This window comes from Physeter macrocephalus, chromosome 3, assembly GCF_002837175.3.
Source record: "Physeter macrocephalus isolate SW-GA chromosome 3, ASM283717v5, whole genome shotgun sequence".
In the NCBI taxonomy this organism is placed as follows: domain Eukaryota; kingdom Metazoa; phylum Chordata; class Mammalia; order Artiodactyla; family Physeteridae; genus Physeter; species Physeter macrocephalus.
Genome location: NC_041216.1, coordinates 8,185,542 through 8,211,553, shown reverse-complemented (window position 1 = coordinate 8,211,553; position 26,012 = coordinate 8,185,542). Strand labels below are relative to the sequence as shown.

The 26,012-nt window shown below is 50.4% G+C and overlaps 2 protein-coding genes across 4 annotated transcripts in view; both read right to left on the bottom strand.

Annotated features, from left to right (window-relative positions):
• Nucleotides 1–4,474: 4,474 nt before the first annotated feature.
• SMIM12 (small integral membrane protein 12) lies at nt 4,475–8,473 on the bottom strand. Of its 3 annotated transcripts, none has more exons than XM_028486607.2 (3): nt 8,262–8,360; nt 5,511–5,605; nt 4,475–5,425 (listed from the first exon to the last, which is right to left on the bottom strand). In XM_028486607.2, exon 3 carries the CDS (start codon nt 5,418–5,420, stop codon nt 5,142–5,144), a length of 279 nt encoding a protein of 92 aa, XP_028342408.1. In that variant the 5' UTR covers nt 5,421–5,425; nt 5,511–5,605; nt 8,262–8,360; the 3' UTR covers nt 4,475–5,141. The 3 variants fall into 3 exon arrangements, with proteins under 3 accessions (XP_028342408.1, XP_028342398.1, XP_007108295.1); XM_028486597.1 differs by lacking the exon at nt 8,262–8,360 and adding an exon at nt 7,567–7,604; XM_007108233.2 differs by lacking the exon at nt 5,511–5,605 and having other exon boundaries at nt 8,262–8,473.
• A 4,456-nt stretch (nt 8,474–12,929) lies between these two features.
• DLGAP3 (DLG associated protein 3) overlaps nt 12,930–26,012 on the bottom strand; it is a 40,171-nt gene continuing 27,088 nt past the window's right edge. Inside the window, exons 8-11 of the mRNA XM_024125558.2 lie at nt 15,946–16,430; nt 14,897–14,988; nt 14,519–14,662; nt 12,930–13,791 (exon numbers count right to left, since the gene is read on the bottom strand). Of these exons, the coding sequence (XP_023981326.1) occupies nt 13,573–13,791; nt 14,519–14,662; nt 14,897–14,988; nt 15,946–16,430 (940 nt within the window). The 3' untranslated portion in view covers nt 12,930–13,572. The remainder of the gene's footprint in view (nt 13,792–14,518; nt 14,663–14,896; nt 14,989–15,945; nt 16,431–26,012) is intronic.

The window sequence follows — 26,012 nt, the reverse complement described above, 5'->3', positions numbered from 1 at the left end:
GCTGCCCTTTCTGGGACACCAGTAACAATGTTTAAAAATCTCAAAAATATTTGGAGGACCCATTTGGAATTTTTAAACAAAAAAACAAAGCCAAGGTTCATCTCTGCATTGTGTAAAAGGGATTTGATAAACAGATAACTAATGTTAACAAATTTAATTTAAAAAGAATAAACTGTTTTTAAGTACATCAAGGCACCACTGGAACAGGATGCAAAATGATACACACTAATTACCAATTACTCCTCTTTACTCTTCAAGATGATTCCCCAAAGACTTCTACTTAGCAAATACTTAGAAGAGACTGTTCAGAAAAAGAATAAAGGAGCATTTATGTCTATTCCATTATTCAGACTGGTTGCCATCCTGATTCGATAAAAGGGAGATTTTACTGGGATAGAACAGCACTTGCACGTTTTCGAAGCTCTAAGCTGGCTTCTCACTCTTTGACGCTACAGCAGGAAGGATATCAGTACCCCTATTCTTCCAAGGCCAGAAGAGGTGAAGGGGCATGTCCCAGGCCACCCCAGTCTCTTGCCTCCAAGTCCAAGGCTCTCACCTCCACCCATCCTGACGCACGCTACTCTCAGGCATTCCCCCACACCTCGCTCCGCCCGTCTTGTCTCTGACCTTGAGACGGCACCGATGCGGCTACTACTTAGCGACACAGGTTGAGGCCTGCACCCCCGTGGCCAGCCTGGTTCTTGGACAAGGCAGCCTTTCCTGTAAAATACTCCTAAGAAGCCCTCAACCACCAGGCCTGAGAGGGTCCCTGTGAGGGTGGGTCCCTGTGATCACCCTCCCAACCAAGGCTGCTCTCCCCTCCGGATCCCTAGCTCAACAGGCTCACAAGGCTACATGGAACTGTTTTTCCTGCAATAAAACTCCAGCAGTGGGCTTCCCTGGTGGCGCAGTGATTGAGAATCTTCCTGCTAATGCAGGGGACACGGGTTCGAGCCCTGGTCTGGGAGGATCCCACATGCCGCAGAGCAGCTAGGCCTGTGAGCCACAACTAGTAAGCCTGCGCGTCTGGAGCCTGTGCTCCACAACAAGAGAGGCCGCGATAGTGAGAGGCCCGCGCACGGCAATGAAGAGTGGCCCCCGCTTGCCACAACTAGAGAAAGCCCTCGCACAGAAACGAAGACCCAACACAGCAAAAATAAATAAATTAATTAATAAACTCCTACCCCCCAACATCTTTAAAAAAAAAAACAAACTCCAGCAGCCAACATTTACTGAGCACCTAACTTGTTGCCATGGACTCTGCTAAGAACTTTACATGTTACCTTAACTTTGCAACAACCCAGCAAAAATATGTACTCTTATCCCTGTTTTACAGATGAGGATAACCGATACCTGAGGCTCAGAAAGGCTATGTGACTTGCCCAAGGTCATTCAGCTAGTGGTTGAGGCAGTACTCATAAGTTTGTCAGACTCGAGAATCCACTTTATTTTCTATGTACCACACCACCCTGGCTCACCATTCTACAAGTGCCTAGAGACCCACACCAGAGTGGAAAAGGAAAACTGAGGCAAGGCACAAGCCTTTTCATTTTCACTGCCTGGCTCCCAAGTGACTCTGGGGACGCTAATCCCATGGTGTTTCACTCGGCCGACGGCCTCACCGGCCCGGGACCCTGGGAAGCTGACAGGAGTCAAAGGGCCCCCTGGCAGGCTTGTCCTGGCAGCTGCCCAGCTGACTTGAGCTAACACAGCAACAGGCACAGGAAAGGCTCGAGAGAGAGTGGAAAAGCACCAGACCCTGGGCCGCTGAGGGCAGAGAAGTGACCCCTGCCGTGCTCAGACGGGATAACGCAGCTCTAAAGCCACCACTATCACCAGACTGGGAAGAGACCCGGGCGCGGGCCGGGAGGGGTGGGTAAAAGCCCCAAGCACATCTATTTACTAATGTGTTTCAGTGAATCGTGACTGCTGGGCCAACCCAAAAGAGGGTCACGCGCCTCCAAGGTGAGTCAGCAAGAGTGGAAGAAAACCAGTCCATGCCCTGGTTGGTCCCAGCAAGGCTGGCCCACCTTTGCCCCATCCACAGAAACCCTGCTGCCTGATGACACCTGAGCAGAGGCAAGAAAGCACGCACGATCTCAGAGCCCTGCGGTAGCAGCGGAGCTCAGCCAGCCCTGGGAAGGAGCGAGCCAGCTGAGAATACTAACAGACTTGCTGGAGGCAAAAATTCAGCAAGGGCAAGCCCGAGGAAATAAAATTATTTAAAAGGAGCACAAAGTGAGACTAGAAAAAGGGAGCAACTTGGATTTCCAGAGATAGTGCTTCTTCCATCAGGCACTGGGAGGACGTACATCAGTGGTGGCAGGTTTATTCTAAAATATCTGAAAATCCAAAAATGTCTTAGTCTGTGGGAAAACTTATTTTGGGTTATTTCTGTAGGTTTTCTGTCCCGTAATGTTTTACTTAGGCCGATATTAAACTACATATGTGCAGGATGCCCAAAAGTGTTTTGAGGGAACCAATCCTGGGATCTAATGTTTGCCACAGTTGTTAGACTGCTTAAAAACAAAGCACATCTCTAAGATTTCATTAGAAGGCAAGGGGCAGCTTGACAGGTGGCATATTGGCAGCCACTGGGTCAAATTAACCCTATGGGTATGCTAACATGCTTAGAATTTTTTAAAAAATAAATTTTCAACATTTAAAAATCAGAAGTTTCCATACCACACCTCCCCGCCCCCCCCAAAAAAGTCCACAAAAATCTGAACTTCTGGCATCTTTTAGAGAGGAAAACAAAACAACAATCTGGTATCTCTGGGCAAGCAGCACAAATTGGAAGAAGCTGCACAGCCACTGCCCCCTTTAGGCAGGCCTGTGCTTTTCTAGCACCTGGCCTGGCCGCTCATTTAAGCCACCTGACTGACCCCTGTAGGCAAGAGAGTTTGCTACTGGTGGTTTAGCCCAGTGAAGGGATCCCAGGCTTGGTCGTCCTCAGGACTGCCACAGGGGGGCAGCACTGGTCTGCCCATGAGGCCTGCGACAGCCTGAGCCCGTAACCAAGCTGAGCTTATTAAGCACAACCTTTCAGAACCAGAAACCTCATCCTCACCTCAGCAGCAGACCCTGCTTCCCCACGCTCCCCATCGGATTTATGCCCTGAGAAGCAACAGCAGCTCATCTCAACATTCCCACCAGGCCTCGGCCACTGAGGGGAAGCCACAGACTCCACTTGCCCCCTCCTTCTCTGGCTACCACTTTCCACATCCCCCCACTGCTCCCACTCCACAGCCGGCATCTCCATCTGTTCAGGAATTCTACCTTCACCCACCTGTTAACACCACTGGGCCTCAGATCCTGAGGGAAGAGGCAGGGCAAACACCCTCCCCCTTTTAAGGCAGGTTCATTCTTCATCAGATGCTCATTACTTGCCTTTGCTCACTCAGGTCAAAGGTCAGTTGACTTCATGAGGCAACAGGTCTGCTCTCTGCTCTCACCCCTTCCAACCTCACCGACAGCATCTTTAGTGGCAGCATTTAGTGTACGCTGCTACTGCCCTTCAGGAAGGACATTTAGTATCACGCACTGAGGCCCTTCAAACCGTTCGTCCCATGTCGTCCAAAATGCCACTTGAGAAATGGAAATAAAAACAAAAATAAACAAATGGGACCTAATGAAACTTAAAAGCTTTTGCACAGCAAAGGAAACCATAAACAAGACGAAAAGACAACCCTCAAAATGGGAGAAAATAGTTGCAAATGAAGCAACTGACAAAGGATTAATCTCCAAAATGCCATTTACTGTTCCTACCATTTAGTCCAAAAATGCAGGAAAATCCTTATATAAGATACTCTTTGCTGTATTTCTCCTAGTGAACGACCAGAAACCACCCAAATGTCCAGCAATAGGGAAACTGTTAAAAACAAACTATGCTATAGTCCCACTTGATGGGCAATTATACAGGTAATGAAAACAATTAGGATTATGAAGACCACGTGATAAGATAGGAAAGTGATTACGATATGAAACACTATGTAAAAAAAGAATATAAAATTAAATGTACAGTAGTAAGTATCTAAAAAAACTAGTCCAAGAATTAGTGAAAGATACCAAAATGTTAACATTTTATCTGTACTAGACCCCTCAGAGTGTGGGTAACCTTTTTTAAACCCCTACCAAATTTAATGTACATATACTACTTTTATAGGGAAAAGTATGTGTGCATGTGTGTGTGAAGTTGGAAAATTTGATAGCAATTGTTAAGCTCCCTGGTCTACTCTTAATGTAGACTTTGAAAGTATATAAGCCTCATATCACCATGATAAAAAGGCCCTTGGGAACCTGCGCCTCCAGGACTCACCACCTCCAGGATCCAATGCAGCCACGCTAGTAAAACAAAGCTTCCGGGGCCCCAAAGTCCTTTGTTAAAGGCCAATTTTATCCTACCCGGAGACGCCTGCTTTGCATAGCTCCTAGGAGACCCCAGCACCACCTGGAAGACAGGATTAGATCAAAATGGTTCTCAGACGCCACTTTAATCAAGTTTTGCACTACACAGTGACGGGGTGGGGGTGAAAGACGGTGACTGTTTTCAAGCAAATTCACCTGCCCCAAGGTGAACAGCCTGGGCTCCCAAGAAGAGAAAACTGCTTTCCTTCCCAGGCGAATCCCCTTCCTGAGCTGACAGGACAGGATTTCAAGGAGAATGAACACAAAGGACAGAGCAAGCTAGTTAAGGGAGCCAGGGAGATTTCTGAACTCTTCCCAGTGCAAACTAGAACTAGGCATGTAGGTATCCCTCCTAAAGGCATCACCCCAATCCCAGCCACTCCCACCTGAGGCCAAACTGCCTCCCCACAGGGACTGACAGCCAATGTTCATTTCATCACTCTCCTCCCAGTGGTGCACCTAGCAGCGCAGAAGCCTTTGCAGCTCTGGCCACCATCCAGCAGAGGCAGCCTTCAGGCCAGAACCCTCACAGGCCTTCCTCTTCACTGGCCCCTCAGCTACTAGTGTGTCTGCCTGGCCATAGCAGAGCAGCCAGTATGTGTGTGGCTGTGTGGGGAGGGAGGGGCCAGAAGAAGCAATAAAGCAAATCAGATGTGGGTTCTGGTTGCTGGGTCGACACGGTGGCAGGACCAGTCCTGGCCCACAGAAGGACCCATAGGGCCCTGTGTCCTCCATTAATTCTTCTCCGGGCGGTTTCTGTTCAGGACAGCTTTAGGGGCAAATTCCAGCTTGTCCTTAAGGCTCACGACCTGGGTATGGTCCTTGCCTAGCAGCTCATCCAGCTTGCGGTCCTCCCGGCGCTCCGAGATGCTCTTTTCCTCCTCCACAGGCTGGGGATCCTTCCCCCGGATGAACCATTCCAGGTGGTAGCCCACAGCCCCAACCACGAAGGCCACGGGAAAGGTGACATAGGGAGCATAGGTACGCACCACGGTCCAAAGCACAGGCCACATGACATCTGCAGAAGAGTACGAGGCCGCATTAGGGAGAAGCAGCACCCCTTCCCACCAAACACGGACAACCCACCAGGGCTCTCCACTCACCAGGCAGCCTGGCACAATTTACCGAGCATCCACCCCATTCAGAGCAATGCAAGAGGGCACCCTGCTTTATGCAACAGTTGGGTCTCTGAAACAATCTAGGAAATTTCAGAAGAGTCAATTGTTAGGGAAGGGGGAAAGAATCTCTTTTACGTACTACACTCTTTGACAATTATGCAACCACGTATGGCAGCGTTCCCCATGAGAGGACCTCTGAGCCTTACCTAATAAGCTTCAATCCTACTGTTGACCCCAGGCCCTCCCTGCACAACTTGCCAACATTCTAAGAGCGGGTAAGAGCCTTTCTCTGCTCTACACAGTTCCTCCATCAGCAGGGCCAGCCATCCTTTCCCCACAACGCTCACCCCTGTGAGTCTCGCCTCCAGGTTAATGAGAAGTAGTTCCTCTGCCCCGCATAAAGAATAAGCAACGTATTTAGGCAGCCAAAACCCCAAACCATTACCCAACCACTCTGGATTTTAGATAAAGATAATGGTTTTTTCCTATTCTGAACTTGACTTTTCTAACAAGACAAACCTCTTCCTTACAAATCTGCTTGCCAAACCCCTTTCAAAATACACTCTCTTCAACCAAAGCCATATCCTTGTATTTGCATAATAAGCTCCTAAAAATATCACCAGCCCATTATACATACTCTGGACACACTAGAACTTGAAAATTCTATGTTAAAAAACTACTGTACAAGCCATGGCAGAAAAACAAAGAAGTGGAATGACCCCAGGGCTTCCAGAAATTAAGTAAGGCAACACCAGGATAATGTAAAAACACACAAATTGGGTCACTCTCATAGCCATTTGGTCTCAAATGATTATTATCATTATTAACAATTATCATAATAGTGATAGCTCCATTTATTGAGCACTTATTACATGCCAGACCCTGGGCTAAGCTCTTTATATATACTATCTCCTTTAATCTGCATGTCCACTCTCTTGATGTAGCTGGCATGACCAGAGGGTTAAGTAATGTGCCCAGAAGTCTCAACTGAAAGATCATTCCTTTTGTGCCCCTGCAGGTATTTCTCCAACCTAGCTATCTCTGGTCTGAACCTCACCAAAGATAAGATGACTCTCTCCCTCTCCCTTTGGTTCCAATTCTCTCTGGAGAAACCCCAGCATTTTGTGGACCCAAGACTATAATGGACCATCACCAAGGAAAAAACTGCAGCAGCTCCAAGACTGCCCTCTGAGTCCCTGTCTTAGCACCAGGCACCATGCTGGACAATTAACACACCAGTCATCATCTGATCTTAACAACACCTCTATGAGGTAGGAATTATTAGCCCAGATTTTTGTTGAAGGCCACAAAGGCTCAGGGACATAAGCTTAACTTGCCCAAGATCACCAGAAGTGAGAGAGACATTGACTTGAACCCAGGCCTCTCCAACTTCAACACCTATGGCTCCTTCTACTGGAAAGAACACACTGCAAATAGGTGTATGGTTTCTGTCCAAATCCTGGACTTGAGGAGAACTTACTGCAATTTTTTCCCATCAGCTTGGCATTTCACTACCTAGAAGAGCTTCCCTTTTCGCAAACTAAGATTACACTCAGAGATTTGTGAAATTACAAGATTTAGGAGTTGTTAAAAGAGGCACCCTTGAAGAATCACAAACCTAATACTTCATTTTCTTTCCTACCTGTAAGCAAATTCTCTATAAGTAAACACTTTTCCTAAACAGCAACTCTCCACTCAGATTTCCGATCTGTCTTCAAATATATGAAGCATGAGTCCACAACTAATATTATCTCTCACATGCAGCCCGAGGTCTCCCTCTGTGGTCGGGTTCACATTCTAATCATTCCCAAATAACTTAATCCTTTCATTTATTCAACATTTATAACCACTTTCTCTGTGTCACACATTGGGCTGGCCTACCCCATTTGTCTGCATTTCTCAAAGCACTTTACCCTCCAAGAGGGCAAGGCCCATGTTTGTGCGTCTCCACTGTGCCCTATTCATCCCCCACCCCTCCCACCACGCCCGGCATTAAGTGCTCAAAAAGTCTGGTGAATGAATGAGAGCTCAAGCAACTCACTTGTGTAAAACCACCGTAGTCATCTAACCACCCGCCCTCGGAAGGCGGTAGGAACACAGCAGGTGCCTTTGCTGATTACAAGAAGCTAGATACTCTAACAAGTCATCTCCAGGGTGTCAAAACGAAAGAGGCAAAAGTGGCAAATATTTCCAGCCCCGCACTGAAGGAGCCTGAGCGTCTAGTGAAGGTCAAACGGTAAAGGTTGCCGGGAAACCTGCCCTTGTGCCGGGGGCCTCGGAGGCCCAGGGAGACGCGAAGCCGCAGTCCGAGATTTGAGAACTGTTAACTAGGGCAGAGGAGACCTGACTGGGTGGAAGAATTAATTCTGACCGTTACTGAGCCCGGTCCGGGGATGAGAGCGCAAGGAGGTCGGGGTCCAAGGGTCTGCGCTTCTCCTTCCTCTGGGTTCCCGGTCCCCTGCCCCTATCCCACCACGCTCGCGGCCTCGTCTGGTCTGTCCTCACCCACGTGCCTAAGGCCGAGAAGCCCGGGCTGCAGAATGTCTGCAGGGCGCTCAGACTCCCACGCCGAGCCCGGGGAAGAGAGGGAGCTGTCTAGCCTGGCCAGGGCCGCAGCGGACGCTCGCCATCTCCCTTCCCCTAACTCAGAGGTCAAGGCCACCAGCCGTCGCCACAGCTACGGGCGGCCCAGCAGCCGCTCGGGGGTAGGAGCTGCCTGCCGGGACGAGTGCTCACCCGCGCCGCAGCTCACACCCCGCCGTCCGGCCCCAGCCCTCCGCCAGCGATCCGCCCGCGCTCGGGGAGCACCGAAGCCGCCACTCCCAGCGGCCCGCGAGACCTCGCCCCGGACCCCGCCCACCGGCGCCGGCTCCCTCGGAGCGCAGGGATTGGCTGAACTCCCGAGCCAAAGGCCTGAGGAAGCTAGGACTCCGCAACGGGCCGCGCTGCGCTGAGAGGGGTCCAGCACCCCCTTCCGGACAGGAGGTTTCCCAGTGACAGCACCACGGGCTTTCGCGTGGAGAAAGTGGAAGGTCACGCATTCATGTATTCAACTGATGTTTATTAGGCTTCTTCTAAGACCTTGGTCTGGGCACAGAAAAATAAAAAACATGATCCTTGACCTCAAGAAGGTCTCAGCAGAGTAAAATCTAGAACTCTTAAGAACTCTTCCGGTCTGGGCTAGCTTTCTAGCAGCGTGACCTTGGGAACATTGACAATCTGCCTGAGCCTCCTTTCCTTCTTATGCATAGAGGTAATAACACCTATTTCACAGGGTGTTGTGAGAGTTGATGAGACAATGTATGCAAAGTGCTGTGCTGGCACATAACAAGCAGGGAAATAAATGGTACTATTGTTAGTATACAAATAATTGAAATATAGTAAAACCTGTCTTACTTGACCCCTTAGGTGCAAGTATTCACTGCCTCCTCTGTGTCCCCACTGCGCCCTGTACAGATGTCTACTTTATCACATATAGAAAAAAAACCACCAAAGCTTAAGCTCCATAACACCCCCACCTAGCCCTGTCTTTCCACCTTCATTCCACTAGTCTCAGGCAGGCGTACTTATTTACCTTTAGTAACACATACTAAACCCCTCCTATTCCCGCATGCAGACCAAACTGTTTCACACCTCTGTGCCTTCGTTTACGCTTTTTCATCTACCTGGAGGCCCTTCCCACCTTTCTTTACCAAAGTAGCTCTGTCTTGTTTTTCAAGCTCAAGGGACACCTTGGTAGGAAGCCTCCTAGATTGCATTATCAGGGTAGATACCCTACCTTTATGATCTCAAAGATCTCAATGCTAAGCTCTGACAATGGAGGTGGAGAAAAAGGAACAGATAAAGAATAAAGAAATGTGTACGAAACCATTATTAGCAGAACGTGTTCACTAAGAGAGGACAAGGGAACAGAATTGCCTAGAATAACTAGCATTCAGTCAGCCAATTAACATGTGCCAAGCATTGGGGATGCAAAAATGACTGGGGCCATGCTTTCCCCCAAGAGTTGTCTGACTAATGGGGAAGCAGAGGGGTCTACAAAATGTCGAGAGAGTGTGAGGAATGTGATGACGGGAGCATGCACAAGTAGCACAGAGAAGGAGCCCCAGGAAGAATCAGGGAAGGCTCCCCAGAGGAACCTGCCCTTGAGCTGAGTCTCAAGAAGTGGCTAGCAGTTCTGTCAGGCAGAACTGAGTGGGGCTGCAGGGCACAGATTTAGGAATCAGAGAGTTGTGGGTTCAAATTCTGCCCCTGCTGCCTGCTAATCTCAGAAAAGCTGTTTACGCTCATTGTTTTAAAAAAGACAATAATAGTACCCACCCCCCACCCTTCGGTTGTTCTGTACTAAATCACCAATGTGTATAAAATGCTTAGCATTTACAGTATATATGGCACCTTCTAAGTGCTTGGTAATTGATCACCAGTATGTTTAGTATTCCTCAAATTTACTCCTTCTTCTGTAATGTCCTATGTCCATTTATGGCATTCCTTACTCACCAAGGCAAAAACCTGAGTGACATCTTCAAGGCCTCTTCATCTCTGCATTATTCCCCAGATCCAGTTTATAGCACCTATGCCTCCTGAATGTCTCTCAAATTCATCATCATCTCTTACCTGGACCACCTTGGCAACTCCTTCAATGGTCTGTCTGCCTTCCATTGCCTCCTCCAGTCCATTTCTATTCTGTTGGCCAAAGAGTCTTTCAAACACTTAAATAAAACCATGGACTCTCCAGCTTAAACCCATGGCTCCCTTCCAGCCACATCTCCTTTATTTTCCTTCTACCCGTCCTAGCCTGTCACCTCTCTCCAGTCTCTGCTCTTCCCATTATCCCACACACACGTAGCATTCCATGCCTTTGCCTAAGCTGGTCCTTTTGCCTGAAATGAATGTCTTCCCTCTTCATCCCTGACTACAAAACTCTAATTCATCCTGCAAGACCCAGTTCGAAAGGCTCCTCTTGCAGAAAGGTTTCCTAGACTCGCCGGCTGCTAGAGGTTCCCTCCTCTGGTCTCTTCAGCCCCTCTGGGAGAGCAGGCCTCCCTTTATACCATAACTTTGTGTTTCTGTGCCTTGCTATGGCCAGATGGGAGCAACTCAGGCACAGGGACTGGATCTAATCCTTGACATGTCCATGGAGCCCAGCACAACTACCTGGGCCACAGTACCCCAAGGAGACTCCCCACACGCCCCCTACATCAGCCCCACATGGGGAGATTTTAAACATCACGTCTGTAGCAGGATGCCCACACAGTCTCGGATGCTACCCGTCTCTCCATGTCCATTCCCATATACCTCATGGTCCCGGCAAGCCTGGCCCAGTTTCTGGGAAAACACAGAGACCCATAAAAAGCTATATAATGTAGAGGTTAAACCTGGACTCAGCTACTTCCTGGCTTCGTGATTCGAGCTAAGTTATTGAACCTCTCCAAGCCTCGGTTTTCTCATCTGTAAAATGGGGGTGATAACAATACCTGCTTCATAGGATTGCTCTGAGTATTGTCTAGTTAACACCTCTCCCAGATCCCCATTTTCGAGGTGAGAAAACTGAACCTCAGGATGATAAATTCGCTCAGCCAATGCCCCACTTGGCAAATCTGGGGGAAATAGACATATGAACATTTCTAGTTGAAATTTTGAGTCATCCACTTTCAGTATTCCCAAACCTGGCTGCCATCAAAAATGGCGCAGTGGTTAAGAATCTGCCTGCCAATGCAGGGGACACGGGTTCGAGCCCTGGTCCGGGAAGATCCCACATGCTGTGGAGCAACTAAGCCCATGTGCCACAACTACTAAGCCTGCACTCTAGAGCCCTCAAGCCACAACTACTGAGCCCGTGTGCCTAGAGCTCGTGCTCTACAACAAGAGAAGCCAGCGCAATGAGAAGCCCGCACACAGCAACGAAGACCCAACGCAGCCAAAATACATAAGCCAAAAAAACTCATCTGAGAGCAAAGACTCTATTCACTAAGTCTTGCACAGGGCCCAGGAATCTGTTTGGGATCAGCTCCAAGCTGATTCACTTTTGGGAATTCGGGTCGCACGGGAGCCCTCTTCACCTCCCAGTGGTCTCAAATGAGTGTGTGTGGGTATATGACCTCTTGCTTTTCAGGTGGTCTTCCAGACCAGCCTGTAAAATATGTGTTCACGTCACTCTCTTGTTCAAAACCCTTCAGTGGCTCCCCGTGGCCCTCAGGACCCAGGCCCACCTTCCTCAAATTGACCCAAAAGCCCAGCATGATCAAGCCTCTGCACTCCCAATACCTCTTTCTCCTCCAAGCCTCTGCACAGCTGTTCTCTGATCTTGAACATTCTTTCCAGCCCTCGCCCTCCTTCAGTGGCTAATACCTAATCATCTATCCAGCACTCACCCTTATAATGTAACTGCTTACTTGTCGTTTTTTCCCATATGGCCGTTAGCACCATAAGAGCAGAAACTAACTTGTTCAGAGCTATCTTCAGGTGCTGGACAGGGCCAACAGTGGTTCTTGATAAATATTTGCTGAATTAATCAATGAGAAGAACTGGCTAGTCCAGTGTGGCCCAGAAGAGCAGCCAACCCCTTTGGAAGGTTCTTCGTCCTGCCTCAGGGTGCCACATCAACGCAAAGACTGGAGAGAGGGCTTTGTGGGTAGGAGCTGCCATTCAACTCTTTCTGGGCTCAAAAGGCTGTAGAGCTAAACGCTCAGGATTTACATTAGACAGAGCTGGGTCCACCACTCTTAGGCCTGCCTGTGACTTTGGCCAGGGCACTTGACCTCTCCTGGGCTTCAGCTTTCTCATCTGTTGTAAGGACGAGCTACGTTCATGTAAAGCACTCGCATCTTGCCTGACCCTCAGCAAGCATCTAATAAATATTAGCCATCACTACTAGGTTTGGGATGCCACTGAGCTTCCCAGGAAAGTTCTGTTCTCTCTTTTGTTCCCCATCAATGTACCCATGCACAGAAGGCATCAGAAAACATATGACAGCAGAGAATTGAACAGTTTTCTGGAGCGGAAAGAACACTGGCCCCTTAGGGAAAATATTTGCCCATATCGAAGAACAGCAGCCCTCCTGTTTATGGAGCACACGCTGTGTGCCAGGCATTGGGCTCTGGGCTTTCCTCTCTGGGGGAACCCTGGGGAACTGGAAGGCAGAAAGGGAGCCGGACTAAACTAGGAGGAATTGGAAGACAGGCCTCTTCACCCCACCCGGGACCCTTCAACCCACCCGGGCCCCTCCAGGAGGGCTCAGGTCCTCTGTCACCACCCGGGGGCCGAATCCCCTTTCCCCCAGCTGGCCCAGACAACCCCGCTCTCCCCAAACCAAAAGCCTGGGCTCCGGCCTCTCCTCCCTCCACCCCCTGTCCCCCGCTCGCTCGGGCACAGGTGGCTTCTTCTGGAGAGAGCAGCTGGCTCGAGTGCAGTTCTGCCGTTTTATTTTTCCTGGGATACTCAAGGGGATGTGGGAACAGCCACAGGTGTGGTGAGGGGAAGCCCCCATCTCCCCTCCCCAGCAGCTGGGAAAGGGGAGAGGCCCAGGCGCCCTGGTCCTGGGTTGGTCCAGCCACTGTGGTCCCTGGGCCCGGTGGGCTGAGGGCTAAGGATAGAGCCCCTGGGAGGGTGGGGCGGGCTCCTAGGCAGGGTTCGGGATTCTTCATAAAAAGCCACGAAGCTTGATTCCCCACGAAGCCCAGCCCCGCGGGGTGGGGGGGACGCAGAGCCCAGATGGGGGACCCGGCCCGGCCTGGCCCGTGGGGTAAGTAATGGCAGAGATGGTGCCCGTGGGGAGGAGGTGGGGACGAAGCGTCGGACCTGGAAGGTGGGGGGTCCCGGTGGGAGCGCAGGGCGGAGAGGCACGGCCCCCAGCCCAGCCCGGGCGCCTTCGCGTGGGGTCGGGAAGGTAAAAAACCCACGAGACCGTGACGGGCAGGAGGGGCCGGGGCGTGCGGTGCCGGCGGGGCGGGCGCACGGGGCGGCCCGCGTTCACAGTGACCTCGACGCTGGGTGTACAGTACGGGTAGAAAACCGCGGGCCCGGGCCCGGGCTGGGCGGGCCGGGCCGGTCACAGCCTGGTCTGGGCCTCGGGGATGTAGATCTCGATGCTGTCGGCGCTCTCGGTGGCCGAGCTGTGGCGGAAGGAGGCGGCGCGCTTGGCCGCCAGGAGCCGCTTGCGCGCTTCCTGCCGCTGCCGGTCCACCGAGTCCAGGGAGCGCTCCTTCACCGGCACGCCCCGGCCCCGCAAGGGCTTCTTTGGTATCGGCGGAGGGACCTTCTTCTCCTCCTGCCGGCAGAGGGGGCGGCACTTAGTTTGGGTCCGGGTGCCCACCCGACTTCCCAACCGGCGCCCCCGCGGCCCGGAACGGTTAACAGCGCGCGCCTCTGACTCGTGAGAGAGGTTCTTGAGAGCGTGTGACGGCCCCCGAAGCCCCAGGGGTGCTTGTTCTGCCAAGGTCAGACCCACATTTTTCATTTTTTAAAGAGATGGACTCGAGCGCCCCCTGGTGGAGCCGTTTTCCACAACTCGCATCAGAGCGTTCGCTCCCTCCCGGGGAGTGGAGCCCTTCCCTCCTGGTCCAGAGGAGTGCAGTTCCCCCGGCCCAGGCAAGGCAATGAGGGCTCCCGTTCCAGGCTGCTGGGACCCATCACTGACCAGGTCTAGTGAGATGAGGGCTGAGCGGACCTTGAAGGTCCCCTCTGTGCCGAGGTCCAAGCTGAGGGCAGTCTGCCCTTCTGGAAGCTCTAGTTTGGCTCCCTCAAACGACAGCTGGGCCGAGGTGGCTGCAGCCACCAAAGGGTTCTTGCAGCTCAGGCAGTGATGAGCAGTGGGGCCAAGCAGAGGGCAGTGACCGAGAGCAGGGTCGGAGAGGGTCACCATCACCTGTCCAGGGCTACCTTTGCTGCCCAAGGTCTCTTCTGCTGCCTTCCTCTCCCCCCCACCCCGCCCACACTCTCTGGGGAAGGGCATTTTCCAGGGTCTGGACTCTTGGTTTGAAGGGACCTCCCCCCACCTTAGGCTCCAGGAGTTTCCAGCTGTTGGCCTTGAGTTGCTGTAGCTCCAGGAACTTGAGGGTGACATCCTCGATAGAGAGCTGCAAGAGGTCCCAGAAACCCGCCAGGTCCTGGAAGGTGGGCGCGGGGAACGCAGTGGGGTCCTGCAGCGGGGGAGACGGGGAGGCCGGCAGGCGGCAGCTCTGAGCCCCAGCTGGGACCAGAGGAAGCCCAGCCCACCGTCGTTGTCAGGGAGCTCAACCTGGGAGAGCGGGGAGGGGACTGGGAGGCAGGGAGACAAGACAAGACAAACGCCTGGTCTCACTTCCAGGCATACACACACGCCAGTCCCCTACCAGGTGCACACACCTGATAGGCTCTGTGCCATGGGCACTCACCATGCTTTGCTGACACAGCCGGAAGAACTGCTGCACCTTCTGGGACAGGAGAAGTTGTGTGCTGCCCACGGCACTGCGGATCTTCTCCAGGACTGGAGAGCAAAAGGAGATGCGGGGAGAGGAAAGATGCTTCTCCTTACCCAGCCTCCAGGAAGCCTGCCCTGAATGACTGACCCCTCTGTTAACTGGCACCGTCTATCCATCTGTCTCCTCCGGCCCCCTCCCCATCCCATCCTCAAGGTCTTAACAAGCAGCTCCTATCCCACTTCACCAAGAAGACTGTCTCCCCAGACACTAATGTTTCTTCTTTCATACGATCTACACTTCTTGAGTGCTTATCCTCCTGTGTCCGCTTGCCTCCCACGTCAGAGAACAGATGGAAACCAGTGCCAGCCTAGCCCAAGAGCCTTAGCCAGGCACTAGCTCAGTGACCACTCATTGGCAGAACTTTGTCACTCATCAGTATGTGACTCCTTGGCTCATTGAGAATTACCAAATGATGCCATGTGCATGACTCTTGTCTTCCAGTCACTATCCCAGCAACTTGGGGATTCTGCGGTTAACACTGTGTCTCCCCTCGGACTGGACTTGCAGGGAAGGGCACGTCCTCCCTCATGCAGGGACCTCTCTTCCTGGCTGAATCTGCTTGTCCTAGGCCTCAGACGTGAGCTGACACTGTGCACTGCCTCCCCCTCTGCCTGAAGTCCTGGTCTCACACCCGGATCAGACCTGGATTCCCACACCAGCCCAGATGGGAAGCGGGTCCCCCTCAATCCCCATGGACTTGGGCTGGCAGCCATCTCCTAGAAGGCCCAGCCCTCTCACCCGGTCACTTTCCCAGTCCTAGCTCTGACCTCTGAAGCTGCTCCCTGCTTCCTTCCAAGAGCTCCCAACATGCCCTACTGCCAATGGGAGCCACCAAGGTCTGGGGCCATACGACCAAGCTGTGAGAAAGGCACAGTCACGCCCAGCCAAAGGCCCCTCCTATCACCTCGCGGTAGTGGCCGCCGCCGCCATGACGCCTCCGTGCCCGGAGCCCCCTCACTCACTCTCCTCGGGCAGTTCATAGTCCTCCGCCTCGCGTTCCATCTGCTGGCACCAGTGCTCCAGCTTCTCCACCTCCGCTCTCAGCATCTTGATGAACCACTCGCCATCCCGTGGGCTGGGGGACGTGCGGCCTGAGTCGGGGAGGCTACGTGAGCCGCGCTCCATCCAGGAGTCACGGCGCCCGGACCCGGGGCCGGGGGTAGGGGCAGGGGCGGCGCCGGGCGACCCATCGGTGGCCGGCGGCTCATACGGCAGTGGGTAGCCCTCGCGGTAGGCCCACTGGCCCTGCGTGTGGACCGTGCGGAAGACTGAGTAGGTGGGGGCCCGGGGCCCGGGCTGGGGCTCAGAGGCGTGCCTCTGGAAGGAGCGTCCGAACTGCAGGGCCTTGTCTTCTGTGGCCACGGTGGCCAGGCCGGCCAGGCCCTCCAGCTCCAGGTCGGCCTGCACGCCTGCTGTCACACTGTTGGAGCGCTTGAACCTCGCCCGCCTGGTGAGAGAGCTGGCGGTTATCTCTGCCCCTGCCCAGTCTCATCCCAGCCCTCACCCGCACCCCAGGCCAAAAGGAAACCTACAAAGTGGTGGACATTAATTCACGACCTTTAAATGTATCAGTCCTTGCCACGGGTCGGTACATAACATACCTACCTGTTGCACCGGTTCTGGACAGGGGTGATATTCAAAATATTTAACCACCTGTACTCCATGGGCAGAACAGATGCTGGCAGACACCAATCGGACGGACAAAACCAAAGTGCTAGGGCATCACCCCGCAGAAGCTGGATTGTGGGCCAAAAGGGCCTGGGGAGGGTCCAGGGTGGTGGCTCTTTACCAATGAACACAGCATTATTTCAGCATTTTAACAAACAACGTGTCTTCGCTAGTTCATACCAGCTGTACGGGTATATCCTCAGTCCTACGGAGAGATGAATAAACTATAGCACAGAGAGGCCCACAGTCACCCAGCTGCAAAACAGCGGAGCCAAGATCTGGACCCAGGGCTGCCACTCTCCACAGCCCGAGAACTTGCCACCACACCAGCTGCTAGAACATCAGGAAGAACTGCCTTAGAGCAGTTGGGGGAGAAGAAGGGGTGGGCTGCAGCTGGGAGAACTTCTCCTCCGCAGAAGCTGGATTGTGGGCCAAAAGGGCCTGGGGAGGGTCCAGGGTGGTGGCTCTTTACCAATGAACACAGCATTATTTCAGCATTTTAACAAACAACGTGTCTTCGCTAGTTCATACCAGCTGTACGGGTATATCCTCAGTCCTACGGAGAGATGAATAAACTATAGCACAGAGAGGCCCACAGTCACCCAGCTGCAAAACAGCGGAGCCAAGATCTGGACCCAGGGCTGCCACTCTCCACAGCCCGAGAACTTGCCACCACACCAGCTGCTAGAACATCAGGAAGAACTGCCTTAGAGCAGTTGGGGGAGAAGAAGGGGTGGGCTGCAGCTGGGAGAACTTCTCCTCTAGGGACCCCATGGCTCAGCACGGAGCCTGGCCAGACACAGTCAGCCGGTGCCAGTGGAGCTGAATTAAGTTGTTGGCAGGAATGACACAGGGCCTGGAAATTTCTTGCCTTTGAGTTAATAATATGCAAATCTTATGCAAAACAGAACATCAGTTGACCTTGTTCTCCCCCTCCCCACTGAGTTCAATCAGAGTGAGGGCTCTTTTCTATGAAGAAGTAAGTGCTCCCTGAGGCGCATGAGGTTGGGGTCAGATAATACTTAAAGAAGAGAGAGTCCGGAGATGTGACGGTGGCAGGGAGAGGTGAACAGACGTTTGAGGTCTGGAAATTCAAGGACCATGAAAGAAAAGCCCATGTGTCCTAAGCTACCTCCACCCTCATATGGTCAGAAGAGAGAGGGATTTGGGGGGCCAGATTTAGGGGCTCCTCCTGCTTCCCAGAAGACTCCCCCACCCCCCACAACTTTAGCCTTCCTCATGCTGCCTGGGCCTTCTCTCCCTGCCTGCTTCCCTCCAGCTGGCGGGCTGCCTGCTGGGAGCCTGTTGCCATAGAAACCAGGCCCAGAAGGATGCTGCAGGACCCAGGAAAGAGAGATGCACTCATGTGCAGTCCCCAGCCAGCCCTATGTCCCAACCCCCACCCAGAGAAAGAGAAAGCAGGAACATATCCGCATTGCCCCCCACATGGTCTTCACCTTGGCACCTGCCCTGTCCTGCCCTGGTCGGGGCTTGCATCTCTCTTTCCTTGACTATTGGATCAACCTCCTTTCGGACACTGCTGCCTCCACTCAGAAGAGCACAGAAGAAGAGCAGTGGACTGCGAGGCAGGCCGGAGTTCTAACGCTGGCCTTGTTGCTATGTGCCTTTGGGAGGTCACTCACCCTCCACCTGGGCCTCCACCTGGGCCATCTAGTACGTATATATGTGTGTGTGTATATAAAATACATTATAGGATATATATGAATATATATTATATATAAACACACACACACGTATGCTACAAAATGACAGGAATGAACCAGTACCAATGCCAAGGTACCTCCTCTCTCTAAAATTATACTTTGCAGGTGGGGGATGAGTGAAATAGGTGAGGGAGATTAAGAGGGACAAACTTCCAGCTACAAAATAAACAAGTCACAGGGATGAAATGTACAGCATGAGTAGTATAGTCAGGAATATCGTAGTAACTTTATACGGTGACAGATGGTAACTAGACTTACCGTGGTGGTCACTGAATAATGTATAGAAATATTGAATTTGTGCACCTGACACTACATAGTGTTGTAGGTCAATTACACTTCAATAAGAAATAGTAATAAAATAATTTTTTGAATAAAATAAAATGAAATTATACCTTTTAAAAATTATACCTTGTAAAATTATACCTATGCATATTTTAAGATCTGGGGCCCAACATTCCCTCACCAATCCACCCAGCACTGGAGTAGTCTTTCTAAAGCTGACCTCTGCCCAACCCATTCCCCTGCTCAAAACCCTTCCATTGCTCCCCACTGCCAACAAGATAAAGCCCAGGCTTCCTGTGCTAGCATTTACTCTGGATGCAGTCCTCTCTGACCTCATCTCCCTTGAACCCTCCTTCCTCCCCAGGTAGATTATACTGGCCCTGACTGCAGCCTCTGCACGTGCTATTCCCCTGCCTGAAATGGCCTTCCTCCCCCTCACTGCCTGTTGGTTCCTGCTCAAGCCCCCTCCTCTTCTTTAGCCCCCTGACTGCCCCGAGGCCATCCTAGTACCATCCCGTCAGCTGTCTTCTTGCATTTGGAGGCGGTCCCACGGTTTGGTTACATTGCTCTGTTTCTGGTGAGAGTTTTCTATGTCTAACTGAACTGTCAGGGTGCCCTTTGGCTCCCTTTAAATATTTTTGTGCTTTGAGCTCCAGTTAGCCTCTGGATCCTTCGGCGCTCCAGCAATTGCAAACCACACAGGTAAAGGTGGGGCTTGCCCCAATAAATACATTAGTGAAGATCTGCCTTCCCTATTTGCTTTTCTGTTACCCCCATGAAACATGGAGCTGTCCTTTGTCATCACTAGGTCTGTGCCTTTCACTGTCCTCTGAGGGGTCCTGAGAAGATCACACTGTATCTTTTTTTTTTTTTTTTTTTTTTTGGCTGCGTTGGGTCTTCGGTGCTGCGTGTGGGCTTTCTCTAGTTGCAGTGAGCAGGGGCTACTCTTCGTTGCGGTGCGCGGGCTTATTGCAGTGGCTTCTCTTGTTGCGGAGCATGGGCTCTAGGTGCGCAGGCTTCAGTAGTTGTGGCATGTGGGCTCAGTAGTTGTGGCTCATGGGCTCTAGAGCACAGGCTCAGTCGTTGTGGTGCACAGGCTTAGTTGCTCCGTGGCATGTGGGATCTTCCCGGACCAGGGCTCGAACCTGTGTCCCCTGCATTGGCAGGCAGATTCTTAACCACTGCACCACCAGGGAAGCCTCACACTGTGTCTTGATGGAAGTAGGCCACATAGTCTGGAACAGAAGCATGAATGCCCCAGGCTTCATGGTTCTCGAGTCAGTACCTCAAGTAGCTCTCTCACTGTGTCTACTTGAAGGAAGACCAAAGAAATTGAGGAGCTTATGGGATTATTGGAAACACAATCTTTACCAACACTTCCAGCCAGGAGCCAGAGATCTGCACAGCACAAGCAGGAATTGGTCATCTTTGTGCAAGTGGCATTGAAAACCAGCAGTGTGAGACAAGATCACTCAAGAAAAGAGAAATGGAACAAAGATGCAAAGCCCTGGGGAACACAGACATTTCAGGGGCCGGGGAGACAGCGTAGCCCCAGGCATGTCTAAGCCAGAGAGGAAGAGGAGGAAAATCAAGAGAAAGTCACCTAAAGGCAGACAGGGGACCACAAAAGGATGAAATCCTCAAAAAAGGCTCTCAAGCAGGAATGAGCAGCCAACTGGAAAATGCAGCCAGTTGAGAATGAAAGGTGTCCAGTGACTTGCCAATATGGAAGCCACTGGTGATCATGGCAAGAGTCAGTTTGGTGGAGTATGGGGGCAGACGCGGATGGGAGGGGGTTGTCAGGAGGTGGAGAAAACTAGGCAAGACAACTCTTCCAAAGAGCTTGGTTGAGAAGGAAGGAAGAAAGAAGACAGTGTACCTTTAAGGAAGGGATAATCTGGTTATTTGTCAATTGTATCTCAATAGAGCTGGAGGGGGAGAAAAAGGAGGGACATATGGATGGTTCTCACATGCCATATCCCCAAGGGGTAGGTAGAATAATGGCCACCCAAAAAAGTCCATGTCCTAATTCCCAGAACCTATGAATATGTTACTACCTTCCACAGCAAAAAGGACTTTGCAAAACTGATTACATCATCAAGGATCCTGAGACGAGATCCTGCACTATCCAGTTGTGTCCATTTTAATCAAAAGGGTCCTTATAAGTGAAAGAGGGAGGCAGGAAAGTCAGAATCAGAGAAGCAGATGGAACAGTGGGATCAAGGTTGGAGTGATTGCCTGTGAGGACTCAACCCGCCACTGCTGGCTTTGAAAACAGAAATGGGCTACAAGCCAGGGAATGCGGACAGCCTCTAAAAACTGGGAAAGGTGAAAAAATGGATGCTTTCCAGAGACTCCAAAAGGGGTCAGTCCTGCCAACACCTTGATTTCAGCCTAGTGAAACCCAGTTCAGACTTCTAACCTCCAGAAATGTAAGATAATAAATATGGATTATTGGGTGCCACTAAATTAGTGGCTATAATACTGTGCTATAATAATACAGCAGCCATAGGTAACTAATACAACCTGTAAAGAGACGTCAGTTCAAGCTAGAGAAGAGAGAGGCAGTAATCCAAGGACCAGATAGGAGGGGAACGAATAATAACCACTTTACATGAATCAGTATGCTCAATCCTCACATTTAGTATCACCCTTACTCACAGACGAGAAAACTAAGGCTTAGAGAACCTAAGTGACTTCCTAAGACCAGACACTTATTAATTTAGTGCAGTCTGTCTGCAGAGGCCAGCTCTTAAACCATTACACTCCACTGCCCTCCTAGGACTGAGGGAGAGGAGCAGCTTTAACCAGAAAGGCAGATGCCTCAACCCCTGAGGCAGGACTGCTGGAGGAGGGAAGGAAAGAGACGCCAGTTGGAGGCTGGTCCGGCAGTGGAGAGAGGTCCCACCAATGACCTCAGTCGTTACAATGAAGTCAGCAGGGAGGTTGTCTGCTGGAGATGTGGGGGTGAGAAGGCTTGGGTGAGGGAATGAGAATGAACAGTTTTAGGGAAGGTAGGCTAGCAGAGTGGTTAAGCATGTATGCTCTGGAGCCAGAATGTCCGGGTCCAAAACCCAGCTCTATGGCTCGTGCCTCAGTTTCTTCATCTATAAATGAGAATGATAATAGTACCTACTCACAGGATTGTTATGAGATAATGTATCTAAGAAACTTAGAACAGCACGTGGCCTGCCCACTGCAAGTGTTAGCTATTACATGGTGAGGCAGGAAGGTTTGTAGCTCACACTGAAAAACAAGGGAGGTGGACAAATGAAATAATGGGAGTGTAGCACTGAGAACCCAGCCAGACCATTGTAGTTATTGATTATTATGATTGCTGTTGATCATTTCCATCTGTTCTCCCACAGCACTCTGAATAAAACCTTTTTTATACTCCATATCACATTGTATTGTAGTTAGTTACGTATTTACATATCTGTCTCCCTTACTAAATTGGGCAGTTCCTCAAATAAACGTTGGTTGTTCGGTTGGTTGTTTGGAAGGAAGGATGGTAGAGATTACAAATCATGCCCCAACATCCATTCTCCTTTCTTCCTTTGTAATAGAATCCCACGATTTTAAGCTAGACACATGGCCCCTTCAAATAAAGATTCTTTTACCCATCTCCCTTGCAGCTAGGTGTAGCTATGTGGCTAAGTTCTAGTTCATAGGTTATAAGCAGAAGTAGTATGTGCAACTTTCAGAAAATGTCCTTAAAAGGAGAGGGCATGCCTTTCTTTGTTCCCTTCTCCTCCCTGCTGACCATAATGTAGACATGATGGCTGGACCTCAAGCAGCCATTCTGGAACATGAGATGGAAGCCACGTGCTGAGGATGGAGGAGCAATAAGATAGAAGGAGCCTGGGTCTGACACTGTGGAGCACCTACGAGCCCTCAACTGACTCTGTGGACGTCTAAGCAAGAGAGAAATAAACTTCTATCACGTTTGAGTCACTGTCATTTGGGGGTTTTCTGTAACTCACAGCCAAACCTAATCCTAACTCTAACTGATCCATTTTCAGGGTAGTGAAGTCCAAGGCTTATGTCCCTATTTAGTTTTGGATTTGGCAGTATTTGCTGCAGTCTTCACCAATCGCTGCAAACACAGGATAGAAACTGGCTTCAGTTATGAATCATCACTAATTCATAACAATGCCTTTCACAATATTTTCTCCCCAAGCCTTTTAACAAGGTTGAGGAGGCCTCCTCCCCTCAAGTCCTTTAGGGTGACAATGCTCACATTCCTGATGATTCTGGAAGTTATCATGGTTACTTCTGGGAGATGTTTCTCCTGTGATTCTCTAAGGGACAACACAAAAGGCTCTGGGAAGAAACTGGCTTATCCCAAGAGACATATTGTCCAAGGAATGCTCAACATCCAGGAGTTGTCAAGAAGTTTTGCCAGGAGTATTTGGCAGCAGGCTGGAGGGGGTGGGAAGGAGAATAGGCGTGGACATTTCAGCAAGGCTCAGCCATTGTAGCAGCTCCCTCTCTGAGAAAGCATCTAAGAGCTTAAACATATAATCAGTCAGGAATCCCCAAGTCCACCACCGCAGGCTGGGGGCTGTGACAGTGATGCCAAGGTGGGGCTAGGGTGGGAGATTGAGGAAGAGTCGTGACCATCCTGGGGTTGATGCTGAGGAATAGAGGCAGTGTCCACACCCCAGGCTTGTGGTCAGTCAGCGCCTCATTGCTTTTGCAGGACTGCTCTTGGAATATAACTTCATGAGGATGGAAGCTTCCTGTTCTTTCTGCACATTCCCTTCCCAAGGTCCCAAAGCCAGAAATGATGATGAAGCTGAGGAAGGGGTGGACTCCCAACACAGAGTTCTCCAGGTAGCCCTAGTTGGGCACAAGGGGATCTAAGTAGGGTTGTCAGATAAAATACAGGACTCCCAGTTAAATTTTAATTTCAAATAAATAACAGATAATTTGTTCAGTATAAGTATGTCTCAAGTACTGTTTGGGAAGTACTTATACTAAAAATAATTCATTGCTTATCTGATAATCAAATTTAATTGGCTGGTATGGTGTTTTTACTTGTTTACTTTGTTTTGTTTTTGCTAAATCTGGAATTAAAGAAAAGATCTTAGTGGCAGGGATCTAGAAGTGGAAGCTACAAGGGGATCCCATGATTAGAGAGAGAGGCAAAAATCACATGGTTTTGATGTTCTCAAAAGGCCCTAGGAACAGACTTCTAATATCCAGCAGTGACATTTGATGCATTCTTTTGTCATGGCCCAGAGTGTGCTGGGTCTGGGAAGACAGGTGCTGTAGGATGCCCTGAGATGGGGGTGGTAACTGTTTCTTAATTATGCTCCCCCTCCCACCACAGGGTCTTAGCACCTGCTGGGCCTTCTGCCTGGAACACTCAGCTCCCAATTTCACTTTGTTAATTTTTCTTCATCCTTCAGATCTCCACTCAAATGTCACATTCTCAGGAAATCCATGCCTGACCCCTCTGACTGGGTCAAAGGCCCCTATTACACACTCTCATAGTGTACGTACCTCTCCTTTGTGGCTCCTGCTCAGCTGTACTTCTGCATCACTTAGGAGGTTCTTAGATTAACATGGTAGCAAGCTTCACAGGGCAGGGGCTGTGTCTGGCTCTGCTCACCTTTGTATCTTTCGTGCCCAGTACAGTACTTGACAGATAATAGGGTTATAATAAATGTCTGTGGACAGATGAATCTTAGGTGGAGGTGCGGTGGAGATGGAACTGAAGGGGCACCAACCCCAGCCCCTGTCTATTTCTAAGCCACGTCACCACCGATGATGAGCAAGAGAACAGACCCACAGACAACTCCCAGGTATAAAGGGCTATGAATCTGCACTCCTCACCCAATAGGTTAGCAGGGAACACCTGAAAGGCAGAAAAGGAGAAACTTGTCCTCCCCAGCAATTTTTTAAACCAAAGTACAGAAAGAGAGAGAGAAATACTGGGACCAGTGAGACAGAAGAAAGGACAAGAGAGTCCAAGAAAATGGGGTGGCAGTGGGTGGGGGGCTAGGCCTGGATGTGTGCCTAGAAGGGCTGCTGGTATTCGTGGCTCACCTTTATGTACCAGCTGGGGCATGGTGTGCGGTAAGTCAGACTTAAAGTGCCAGGGACATAAGGGAGAGAAAGGACGGTGCAGGTGTATAACTAAGGATGCCTTCAGCAGACAAGCAAGGGAGCCTGGCCGGAAAGATGCGCCAGATTTCTTCTCTCCCCACCTGTCACCCCCTCTGGATTCCCAGTGTGATCACCTGTCCCAAGCAATTCAGTTCTTTAGACATTTATCCATAAACCTTCTCCTCTCCCCTGCCCACCCCTCCAAACCTCCCCAAGCACCTACACAAGAGCAAGGAAGACCTCATTCACTGCCTGTCCCCACCCTTCCTTGACTTCACTCCAAATGCTTCCAAAATTGGTCCCACTTCTCTCTGTAACTGCTGCTGACAACTGATCAATGTAGTGGACTGAACTAACTTAGGAAGTTCCCACCCACCCCACCCCCATACATATAGAAATGCTGGATCAAATAAAACCCAAAAGATGGTTTTGCTACAAGGCCAAGCTTGAAAGCAGGAAAGAGACATCTTCAGGTATCAGAAACAAAAAGGAAATTCAAAACCTTAGTGGAGAAAGGGAACCTAAGCCAAGTGAGCCACAGGAATATGGGCCAGACATATGCTAGAGGCTGGATGGCAACGCCCAGGGAGGATTTAAGGAGAGACCCCAAGCCTGTGCATCCTGGGGACCTGGAAGGAGACCCCATGCATAAAGCCAGCAGCCAAAAAAAAAAAAGGTTGTTTCATTTACAAACGTGTGCTAGAAAATTCATGTCATGATTCAGGTATGTGGCCTGGAAGTAGGATGCTGAGAAATCAGAATGTTAAGGCTGCTCTGGTTGTGGGTATGGGGTTTGAATGAGTAGTACCAGTGAAGTACAGAAACCTCAAGCTGAGATATTAACTCTAAAACTGGTCCCAAGCTCAAGCAATACTTGAGCATAGAGGAAATTGAACCCAGGAGGAAGCAGTGCGCAATAACAAGCAATAGTGAACACATAAATTGTTCAAACGTGTTTGTAAATCCAAACTATTAAACAATAAAAGATATAACAACAACAGATTTTTTTAAAGGGTTTTAAAGGCAGGGTTTTTTAAAGAGGTATAATCAAAATACTAGATAAATATAACATGGAATGGGAGAAAATATTTGTAAAAGAAGCACGTGACAAAGGATTAATCTCCAAAATATACAAGCAGCTCATGCAGCTCAGTAGCAAACAAATAAACAACGCAATCCAAAAATGGGCAGAAGACCTAAATAGACATTTCTCCAAAGAAGATATACAGATTGCCAACAAA